The following is an 11,143-nucleotide window of genomic DNA, read 5'->3' as shown; positions in this document are numbered from 1 at the left end:
CCTCTGCCCCCTCGCTGGGTTATTCCGGTTCCGGTGACCATGGATGAGGTGCTGGCTGTCCAGAGCTGAGACCCGGGGTGGACCGCTCGCCTGTGCATCGGTTGGGGACGTCTCTGCGCTACTGACCTGTCTCCGCTCGGGATGGTCTCCTGCTGGCCCCACTATGGATTGGACTCTCACTGTTATGTTGGATCCACTAGGGACTGTACTTAGAGGGAGGGTTATCCACATATGCGATCCTCCCCAAGGTTTCTCATTGTCATTCACATCGATGTCCCTTGTGTGGGCTCTGTGCCGAGGATGTCGTTGTGGCTTGTGCAACCATTTGAGACTTTTGTGATTTAGGGCTATATAAATAAACATTGATTGATTGATTGAAATGTGGACTCGTCAGACCACAGAACACTTTTCCACTTTGCATCAGTCCATCTTAGATGAGCTCGGGCCCAGCGAAGCTGGCGGCGTTTCTGGGTGTTGTTGATAAATGGATTCTGCTTTGCATACCAGAGTTTTAACTTGCACTTACAGATGTAGCAACAAACTGTAGTTACTGACAGTGGTTTTCTGAAGTGTTCCTGAGCCCATGTGGTGATATCCTTTACACACTGATGTCGGTTTTTGATGCAGTACCATCTGAGGGATTGTAAGTCACGGCCTTAGCTGCTTACGTGCAGTGATTTCTCCAGATTCTCTGAACCTTTTGATGATATTACAGACCGTAGATGGTGAAATCCCTAAATTCCTTTCGTTGAGAAATATTGTTGTTAAACTGTTGGACAATTTGCTCACGCATTTGTTCACAAAGTGGGGACCCTCGCCCCATCCTTATTTGTGAATGACTGAGCATTTCATGAAAGCTGCTTTTATACCCAATCATGGCACCCACCTGTTCCCAATTAGCCTGTTCACCTGTGGGATGTTCCAAATAAGTGTTTGATGAGCATTTCTCAACTTTCTCAGTCTTTTTTGCCACTTGTGCCAACTTTTTTTAAACCTGTTGCAGGCATCAAATTCCAAATAAGCTAATATTTGCAAAAATACAGTTTTCCAGTATCTTGTCTTTGCAGTCTATTCAATTGAATATAAGTTGAAAAGGATTTGCAAATCATTGTATTCTGTTTTTATTTACGATTTACACAACGTGCCAACTTCACTGGTTTTGGGTTTTGCATTTTATTTTTGTTTATATTGACAAATGTGCTGTTTTAGACTGCAATGTTGTTCAATTAAGGACACTCATTATGCATTTCTAGCTTATTCGCTATTGTGTGCTTTGCTGTCGTGTACCTGCTTAGCAGCCTGTAGCCTAGAATGTTTCCTAGGAACGTGAATCCGACAACTCGTGATTCGATTCAGATACTTGGGGTGATTCGACACAACTGTCGAGTCAAACCAACTCTTGCAGTATGTTTTTGGAATACAAATTATGATTAAACCTTTTCTAAACCGGTTATAAAAGCCTTTTCGGCTGCTAATGTATGATGTATATGCACAGCGAGCATGGCCTAAAAAACATATTTTCGAAAATTGATTCTTAAAAAAAGAAAAAAAATGATTCTTGAAAATTATGAATCGATTTAGAATTTGAATGAAAATGAATTGTTTTTAAAGATGTCTGATAATGGCTTTTTTGCCGATATCCGATATTCCGATATTGTCCAACTCTTAATTAACATTTCTGATATCAACCGATACAGATATATACAGTCGTGGAATTAACACATTATTATGCCTAATTTTGTTGTGATGCCTCGCTGGATGCATTAAACAATGTAACAAGGTTTTCCAAAATAAATCAACTCAAGTTATGGAAAAAAATGCCAACATGGCACTGCCATATTTATTATTGAAGTCAAAGTGCATTATTTTTTTAACATGCCTCAAAACAGCAGCTTGGAATTTGGGACATGCTCTCCCTGAGAGAGCATGAGGAGTTTGAGGTGGGCGGGGTTGGGGGGGGGGGGGCGAGTTTGAGGTCGGGGGAGAGGTAGGGAGTAGCGGGGGGTCTATATTGTAGCGTCCCGGAAGAGTTAGTGCTGCAAGGGGGTCTGGGTATTTGTTCTGTTGTGTTTATGTTGTGTTTCGGTGCGGATGTTCTCCCAAAATGTGTTTGTCATTCTTGTTTGGTGTGGGTTCACAGTGTGGCGCATATTTGTAACAGTGTTAAAGTTGTTTATACGGCTACCCTCAGTGTGACCTGTATGGCTGTTGACCAAGTATGCGTGGCATTCACTAGTGTGTGTGAAAAGCCGTAGATATTATGTGATTGGGCCGGCACGCAAAGGCAGTGCCTTTAAGGTTTATTGGCGCTCTGTACTTCTCCCTACGTCCGTGTACCACTCCGTACAGCTGCGTTTTAAAAAGTCATACATTTGACTTTTTGAAACCGATACCGATAATTTCCGATATTACATTTTAAAGCATTTATCGGCCAATAATATCGGCAGTCCGATATTATTGGACATCTCTAATTGTTTTGTTTTTTAGTACCCCTAATGTTTACCTTTTGTAAATGACAAGACTTCCTGTATCGTAACACTTATTAAATGCCAGAGATTTTAGGTGCAAGCCGATATAATAGTTTGTTTTTGCTTTTATTAGACCAATATCCAATATCAATATGGGATTAAGACACCCCACTTAACATTCACACGTCATGCTTCCAAACCTCCATTGTCCTTTTCTTCTCCGTGAAGTCCAAAGTTCTGATTTTGAAGGCGTGTTGTTGAACTAATCAATGTCTTGATGCAGAGAAGCAGACGCGATGAAGTCCTGCTTATGTGTGCCGTCGCAGTACGGAGGCGTGTTGGTGTGTTTGCAGCCGCACAACCAAACTGGGCCATCTTTCTCCGGGATGAAGCGCAGTGGAGACAGGCCCTGGGCTTTGGACTTGTGCGATCCGTCGCAGAAAGGCTAACGTAAAAAAAAACAGGAAAAACTGAATTGACTGTTTATCATTGGGCTACATTACAACCTAATAAGATCAGAAGCAGTCTACATCATATTCTTGGATGATATCAATAAATCTGACTCAATAATAATAATTGATACTGCTCTTTTAATGGATGTTGCAGTCTGCCTATGGGGATCGTCAGGGGTGTCCTAAGTGTGACAAAGGGGGCTCTTGGGTCATTTTTTTTAATTGGCCATGGGCATATTATAAAAATATAATGAATTCATAACTAACTGAATATATTTAATCTCTTGACGATAAAGGAACCTTGAGCATTGACCGATACCAATAATCGATACATCAGCAGGAATAACATATACAGTACAGGCCAAAAGTTTGGCCACACCTTCTGACTAATCTTTATTTTCATGACATTGTAGATTTTCACTGTAGGCATCAAAACTATGAATGAACACATGTCATACTTGCCAACCCTCCCGTTTTTAGCGGGAGAATCCCGATATTCAGCGCCTCTCCCGACAACCTCCCGGCAGAGATTTTCTCCCGACAAACTCCCGGTATTCAGCCGGAGCTGGAGGCCACGCCCCCTCCAGCTCAATGCGGACCTGAGACTGAGTGGGGACAGCCTGTTCTCACGTCCGCTTTCCCACAAAATAAACAGCTTGCCTGCCCAAAGACGTCATAACATCTAGGGCTTTTATAGAGTGCACAACTGCGCACACAACAAGGAGACGAAGCAGAAGAACGAGGAAATTACAGACATGGCGGCCGAAATGATATACTCATCATGAACGGAGAAGTTAAACAGGACAATACTGCCATCTAATGGATAGCCACTGGAACACTGAAATTCAAGTTTTTTGGGTTTTTTTCTATGTAAATAAAAATTTTTAAAAAAAATATATATATAGCTAGAATTCACTGAAAGTCAAGTATTTCATATATATATATATATATATATGAAATACCGGTACTCGAGTTGGTGAATTCTAGCTGTAAATAACCACGCCCCCAACCACGCCCCCCCCACCTCCCGATATTGGAGGTCTCAAGGTTGGCAAGTATGACACATGTGGAGTTATGTACTTAACAAAAAAAGGTGAAATAACTAAAAACATGTTTTATATTGTAGTTTCTTGAAAATGGCCACCTTTTTGCTCTGATTACTGCTTTGGACACTCTTGGCATTCTCTCGATGAGCTTCAAGAGGTAGTCACCAGAAATGGTTTTCACTTCACAGGAGTCATAGTTTTGATGCCTTCAGTGACAATCTACAATGTAAATTAGTCATGAAAATAAAGAAAAACGCATTGAAATGAGAAGGTGTGTCCAAACTTTGGGCCTGCACTGTACGTTTTGTATTTTGCAGCGTAAAATGTTAGAAACTCTTAGATAAATTAAATTAAATTAGTGAAACAGAAAACAATGTAGGTATGAAAACTATTAACTTGTTTATTATGAATTTATGCTATCTTTAAATTGAAATGCAGTGGTAATTGGGTTTTTGGCGACACCAAGCGGCCACAACAATTCATTAAGTTAGTCTATGACAGTAAATTGAATATGTTTGTTACTGGATACTTTCTAGTACACTCCTGACTTATACTTTGTAGGTGTAAGTAATATATAACTATAATTATCGGATAATTGGTTAAATTGACAAATGTAAGATATGATTTGCTTTGAAACCTGTAACACAAAACTAAGATGTGTAAGTTTTGTTCAGATAGGTGTGGTGTCCAGATCTAAAACTGATTTCAGATATCGGTCTGATATCAGTAAAAACAAGTCTGGGATTATATCAGTTTACATGAAATATTTGTATTTTCATCGAGTCATTTACAGGCTGTACACATGGCAGGCTATAAGCTACTAGGAGCTAGCACAGGCATGGCAATTATTTTGATTCGGGGGGCTAAATTTAGAGAAATAAATGTGTCTGGGGGCCGGTATATCTGATTTTTAGGAACACTAATACAAAACCTCACAATAATGTCTGATTGAATGCGAAAAACGTTATGACAGACCGCCTTAAAAAACGGAATGGAATTTTATGTTATTTTACTGAATGACACACCCAGAATGTACATGAAAAAAAGGAATGTGGGGTTTGCATCGGTTGGGGACATCTCTGCGCTGCTGACCCGTCTCTGCTCGAGATGGTCTCCTGCTGGCCCCACTATGGACTGGACTCTCACTATTATGTTAGATCCACTATGGACTGGACTTTCACAATATTATGTCAGACCCACTCGACGTCCATCGCATCCGGTCTCCCCTAGAGGGGGGGGGGGTCACCCACATATGCTCAAGGTAAAGCCGCTGCTCCTCCACATCGAGAGAAGCCAGATGAGGTGGTTCAGGCATCTAGACAGGATACCACCCGAACGCCTCTCTTTAGAGCACGTCCGACCGGTAGGAGGCCACGGGGAAGACCCAGGACACGTTGGGAAGACTATGTCTCCCGGTTGGCCTGGGATCGCCTCGGGATCCCCCGGGAAGAGCTGGAGGAAGTGGCTGGGGAGAGGGAAGTCTGGGCTTCCCTGCTTAGGCTGCTGCCCCCGCGACCCGACCTCGGATAAGTGGAAGAAGATGGATGGATGGATGGATATATATATAATAATATAATTGGCATGATCAGATAATATTAAAGTTTAAAATATGCATATTTTTTATGTCAAAATTGAAAGAACGAATGCATTTAGTAAAAAATGAAAAAAAGGATTTTATTGAAACCCATTTTTTTTCAGGCTTTCGCGGGCCACATAGAATGATGTGGCGGGTCAGAACCGGCCCCCGGGCCTTGAGTTTGACACCTGTGTTTTAGCATGTAGAAAATGTATCAAGTTACATACTGGTCTATGTACATATAGTACATAGACCGGTACTATATGTGTGGAACTATGGATATACAGTATTTTACACGAACATGTAGGTGAATATATTTGACATGTACTGTACCTGATTCTTGCTGTGTCCACAGCTGCACCAAGAGTAACGTTTCCCACCAAGTAGATCCACTTTGAAAGGTTTCTTTGAGGGGATGACAGGTTCAGGGGGAAGTGTGGACACTTGGGCCTGAGGACATGAGTACATATCATATATATGAATACTTTATTAACAAAAAACACATTTAAAAAAAAAAACTACAACAAAGTCTTAAATGTTGAGCTTGTCCGACCTGATATCGGTAGGTCGTGAGTTCAAACCCCGGCCGAGTCATACCAAAGACTATAAAAATGGGACCCATTACCTCCCTGCTTGGCACTCAGCATCAAGGGTTGGAATTGGGGGTTAAATCACCAAAATGCTGCTCACTGCTCCCCTCACCTCCCAGGGGGTGGAACAAGGGGATGGGTCAAATGCAGAGGGTAATTTCACCACACCTAGTGTGTGTGTGACTATCAGTGGTACTTTAACTTTAACTACTGGTCTGATACGGACATTCCTTTTTCGTATCGATACTATCGGTCCGATACGCTCGTCCCGCAGTCAAAACAACACGACGTGTTTACAAACGTCAGCGTGTTAACAAACAACAAAACAATACATAAATGCTTTAATGGGCCTCGGTTACCTTGCAAGCTGTCGTAGTTGTTGCCCGAGATTGTTTCAACGTTAAAATAATCCATTTGTACTCCACTTTGGCGAGCAAGGTGTTCATTTTATCAATCACAGTTCGCCAATGCGAGCGAAATCTGGTCTTCTCGTTCGGCGTACGCGACACAACCAAAAGTTCTAATGCGCACAACGTCAGTGTCTGTCAACAAAAAAACACACAATACAGAGACAATGAGAGGGAAATATGAGAAATATTTAGTGAAGCGCAAGAAGACTTCTATACTTTGTATATGGACTGAGCTGTGAAGTGACCAAGGTGATTGGAGGGTCGCCTACTGGAGTCACGTGATACAAGCTAACCAATCACAAAGCTGACAGTGTGTGTATCCATAGACATCTTATAAGTAGAAGCAGCATTGGTTGCTGTGACGCGAGAAATTCGGCCGCCATCTTGAAGTGGTGATGAGGAGCCAGTAATGGGTCAGAATTTGGTTTGATTCTGAATCCAGTGAAACAGGTTGGTGGTTTTAGCTGATATAAAGACTTTCAGGTGTTTATATATGTTTATGTTTAAGTATTTGGCAGACGCTTTTATCCAAAGCGACATACATAAAAAAATACATATAAAACAATCACTGTAAACATGATCATTTAAGGGAATAATGTAATACAAAATATCAATACAAAGTGTCAAGACAGAATAAACGTTATGCTGCTGCAGCAACAGAGATACAGTCTATAGGTGATTGATTGATTGAAACTTTTATTAGTAGATTGCACAGTGAAGTACATATTCCGTAAATTTGACCACTAAATGGTAACACCCGAATAGGTTTTTCAACTTGTTTAAATCAGGGACCCCTTAAATTGATTCATGATACAGATATATACTATCAAATATATACTAACATCATAATACAGTCATCACGATAATCATCAGAGTATATACATTGAATTATTCACATTATTTACAATCCGGGGTGTGGGATATGGAGGGGCGGGGGTCCCTAAGATATATAGATATCTAATGTATTCATACATTGTTTATGTAGGATATACGCATGTTTATATAACCTAATCATATTGTTTCTTGAACTTAAAAATAGCTGACCGTTTCCCCCCCCCTACTCTGGGATTATATTCCTAGTTTTGTTCTCGGACATCTGGTCACTTTTAGCATATAAGGATATTCTATTACTGTTAAGCAAACTATGAATAATAAAACAGGCCAAAACATGTGTCCTTTGTCATAGCTACACGTATGACGAAAACCCGCGTGAAAATCAGTGGTATTCAGTGAGGTAGGGTTAATTAAATGCGCTGACAGTTCATTGCTCCTGCCAAATGAATTGCACTGAGTGGAGCGGATCACCACTCCAAGATGGCGGCCCCGCGTCTCGTCAGCGCCAGTTGGCCGTAGCGGTCGATGCTGCGTCTATAAGATGTCCATGTGTGTATCGATATCAATATCTATATATATATTATATATTTAAAAGTTGTATTTACATGATATCTCTCTCTTTTCCCATGTCCCAAACGGTCGAATAGCGCTACAAATAATAATAGCGTCGTTCAAAAGTAGCACGGTCCATCTTGACAAATGTATTTTCCTCTGGTTTTATAAGTAAAACGTCCATTAAAGTAATATAATGATTGTGAATGATTACTTCCGGTGCAGACACAGATGTCTATGTCGTCACTTCCCAGGAAGGGAATACAGTGTCGAGTCAAAAGAAGCTGCAGTTCCTCCTTTTGGAGACACCGCCGGTTAGTGTTTTGGAAGAGAATTACAAGTCTGGAGCCTGCGGAGACGACCACAGCGCGCTGGAGCAGCTATGCGAATCAATGTGTGTACGTGGCGGTCATCTGAGCAGGGGCGTCTTATGGCGTCACATTAGTACCAAAAATCCAAGCGCATAAAAACTGTTATCGCGCGCTGATTTTTCACTTCGTGCGCGCGCGCGACACCCTTTTGCGCGCGCGTGGTGCCTTTCTGCGCGCGCGCGGTGCCTTTCTGCGCGCGCGCCGTCTCGGTCTGTGCGCGGTCATGTTTCATTTTGGTACTTTGGGGGCGGGCATGCTTAGACGGCCCCTTCTTTCTGATTGGCTCTGAGCATTTTTCCTATGAGCCAATCAGAAGTATAGCAGGGCGGGTCATTGTCAATATGTATCAAGATTTACGGAGGAAGAAGTGGATCAAAAAATGTCGGCTGAAAAAGAGGTAAGTTGAGGGACACACTTATTTACATTATTGAACTGCTTTGGAGTGATTGTAAGGGTACTATTACTAAAACAAATAATAATAAGTTTTTATTTATAAAACACTTTTCATACATTTAAAATGCAGCTCAAAGTGCTTTACATAGTTAAAAACAAAATGAGAAATAACACCCACACCCCATGAAGACAGTCAAACATGTACATAAAAATAAACAAACAGGGGGGGGGGGGGGGGGGTTACCCACATATGGTCCTCTCCAAGGTTTCTCATAGTCATTCACATTGACGTCCCACTGGGGTGAGTTTTCCTTGCCCGTATGTGGGCTCTGTACCGAGGATGTCGTTGTGGCTTGTACAGCCCTTTGAGACACTTGTGATTTAGGGCTATATAAATAAACATTGATTGATTGATTGAATAATAATAACAACACAATGACAATAGCCAATCACAGGAACCCTCTGGACGTGGAGATCCAGAAGGCTCTTTGAGGAAACACTAGATGAGTAAATAAATGGATTAAAAATAATTAAAATACACATCAGGTAAAAGTCCAAAAATAATATGAAATAAGATAAGATATAATCAAATATAAAAATAAACTACAATATGAAAAACTATCAAATAAAATAAAATACAATAAAAACTGAAATATAAATATAATAAGACCATATAAAAATAGGCTAAGATATGATCAAACATAAAAATAAGCTAAGATATGATAAAACATAAAAATAACTAATACTAATAGAATAATCCTGCACATTGGGCCTAATATTTGTGTAGTAAAGTGGTTTTTGAATTCAAGCAATGTAATCTGAAAGATGTTTAAAATATCAACAATTAATGTTAATATTTTTGAAACAATATACTTCTCATAACATGAGTATCTGTGTGCATGAGAGAGTGTAAAGAAAAGCACTTCATCTGCCTTTTTTTACAACCTACTTGAAGTTGTATTTTTTTATTTATTTATTTTTTTTTTTTTATTTTTTTTTTTTTTTTTTTTTCAAAGCCAATCAGAAAGAAGGGGCGGTCTTAGCATGCCCGCCCCCAAAGTACCAAAATGAAACATGACAGCGCACAGACCGAGACAGCGCGCGCGCAGAAAGGCACCGCGCGCACGCAAGAAGGCGCCGCGGGCGCGCACAAAGGCACCACGCGCCCGCAAAAGGGTGTCGCGCGCGCGCACGAAGTGGAGAATCAGCGCGCGATAAGAGTTTTTACGCGCTTGGATTTTTGGTACTAATGTGACGCCATAGCGTCTTCCCCATCTTGGCAATGCAACGCAATGTGTTGTAATAATACAAATAAATCATCACCTGCCGACTCAATCGGTTTTCATGCAGTTTACTTTCTTGGTTAAATGATGTCCTTGTTTTGCATATTTTGCAACAGTAGGTAAGGCAAGTGACATTTATTTACACGGCAAAATTCCTACACAAGGCAATTCAAAGTGTTTTACGGAAAATTTAAATAACAATCAGAATTCAAATTAAAATCGTAAAATAAAATAATCATAAATCAAATTCAAAATTTTGATAATACATTCAAATTGATCAGCAACATTAACTCAGGAGCACAATATAAAACACTTTACCCTATAAAATAAAAATGACTGCAAAAATTTATGATGATTCTTTTTTTTAAATAGCTGTAATGTGCACCTTTTGCAGCTTTTTTCCATCAATCCATCCATCCATTTTCTTCCGCTTATCCGAGGTCAGGTCACGGGGGCAACAGCCTAAGCAGGGAAGCCCAGACTTTCCTCTCCCCAGCCACTTGGTCCAGCTCTTCCCGGGGGATCCCGCGGCATTCCCAGGCCAGCGAGGAGACATAGTCTACCCAACGTGTCCTGGGTCTTCCCCGTGGCCTCCTACCGGTCGGATGTGCCCTAAACACCTCCGTAGGGAGGCGTTCGGGTGGCATCCTGACCAGATGCCCGAACCACCTCATCTGGCTCTTCTCGATGTGGAGGAGCAGCAGCTTTATTCTGAGTTCCTCCCGGATGACAGAGCTTCTCACCCTATCTCTAAGGGTGAGAAGTTTCCTGAGTGTCCTTTCATTTCGGCCGCTTGCACCCGTGATCTTGTCCTTTGCAAAAAGCAGAGACCTAATCCTGCAGCCACCAAACTAGATCCCCTAAACGCCTTTACTGCTCCTACAAATTCTGTCCATAAAAGTTATGAACAGAATCGGTGACCAAGCGCAGCCTTGGCGGAGTCCAACCCTCACTGGAAACATGTCCGGCTTGTTTCCAAACAGGGTTTAAAGCACTTTACAGATAATGCATGTTCCCTGACATCTGGCAACTGAATAATATTAATAACTATTTCTAGGTTGTTGTCTTTTATACATATGCAAAATGTAATACCGGTTATAGTAAATGGGGACATTGCTATACAGTACCTTTGGCTCGCAGCCAACCTCTTAGCTCTTCCCAAAGTAAA

General features: G+C 41.1%; 1 protein-coding gene across 3 annotated transcripts; it reads right to left on the bottom strand.

Moving 5' to 3' along the window:
- Positions 1-2,239: 2,239 nt before the first annotated feature.
- LOC133633525 (CDGSH iron-sulfur domain-containing protein 3, mitochondrial-like) lies at positions 2,240-8,107 on the bottom strand. 3 transcript variants are annotated; one of them, XM_062026075.1, is made up of 4 exons: positions 7,982-8,107; positions 6,492-6,674; positions 5,876-5,992; positions 2,240-2,913 (listed from the first exon to the last, which is right to left on the bottom strand). In XM_062026075.1, the coding sequence occupies exons 2-4, from the start codon at positions 6,576-6,578 to the stop codon at positions 2,731-2,733; spliced, it is 387 nt and encodes a 128-aa protein (XP_061882059.1). In that variant the 5' UTR covers positions 6,579-6,674; positions 7,982-8,107; the 3' UTR covers positions 2,240-2,730. The 3 variants fall into 3 exon arrangements, with proteins under 3 accessions (XP_061882059.1, XP_061882058.1, XP_061882057.1); XM_062026074.1 differs by lacking the exon at positions 7,982-8,107 and adding an exon at positions 6,759-6,841; XM_062026073.1 differs by lacking the exon at positions 7,982-8,107 and having other exon boundaries at positions 6,492-6,821.
- Between the last annotated feature and the right edge of the window lie 3,036 nt (positions 8,108-11,143).

Source organism: Entelurus aequoreus, linkage group LG18 (assembly GCF_033978785.1).
Source record: "Entelurus aequoreus isolate RoL-2023_Sb linkage group LG18, RoL_Eaeq_v1.1, whole genome shotgun sequence".
Taxonomy (NCBI): domain Eukaryota; kingdom Metazoa; phylum Chordata; class Actinopteri; order Syngnathiformes; family Syngnathidae; genus Entelurus; species Entelurus aequoreus.
This window is presented reverse-complemented; position numbering and strand designations above follow the sequence as displayed.

What these genes read in the sequence shown, in the direction of transcription:
- LOC133633525 (XM_062026075.1), bottom strand. Translation starts at nt 6,578, where the DNA reads ATGAACACCTTGCTCGCCAAAGTGGAGTACAAATGGATTATTTTAACG. An exon ending in CAACTACGACAGCTTGCAAG is followed by an intron (nt 5,993 to 6,491) that starts GTAACCGAGGCC and finishes TCATGTCCTCAG; the next exon opens with GCCCAAGTGTCCACACTTCC. An exon ending in GTGGACACAGCAAGAATCAG is followed by an intron (nt 2,914 to 5,875) that starts GTACAGTACATG and finishes TTTTTACGTTAG; the next exon opens with CCTTTCTGCGACGGATCGCA.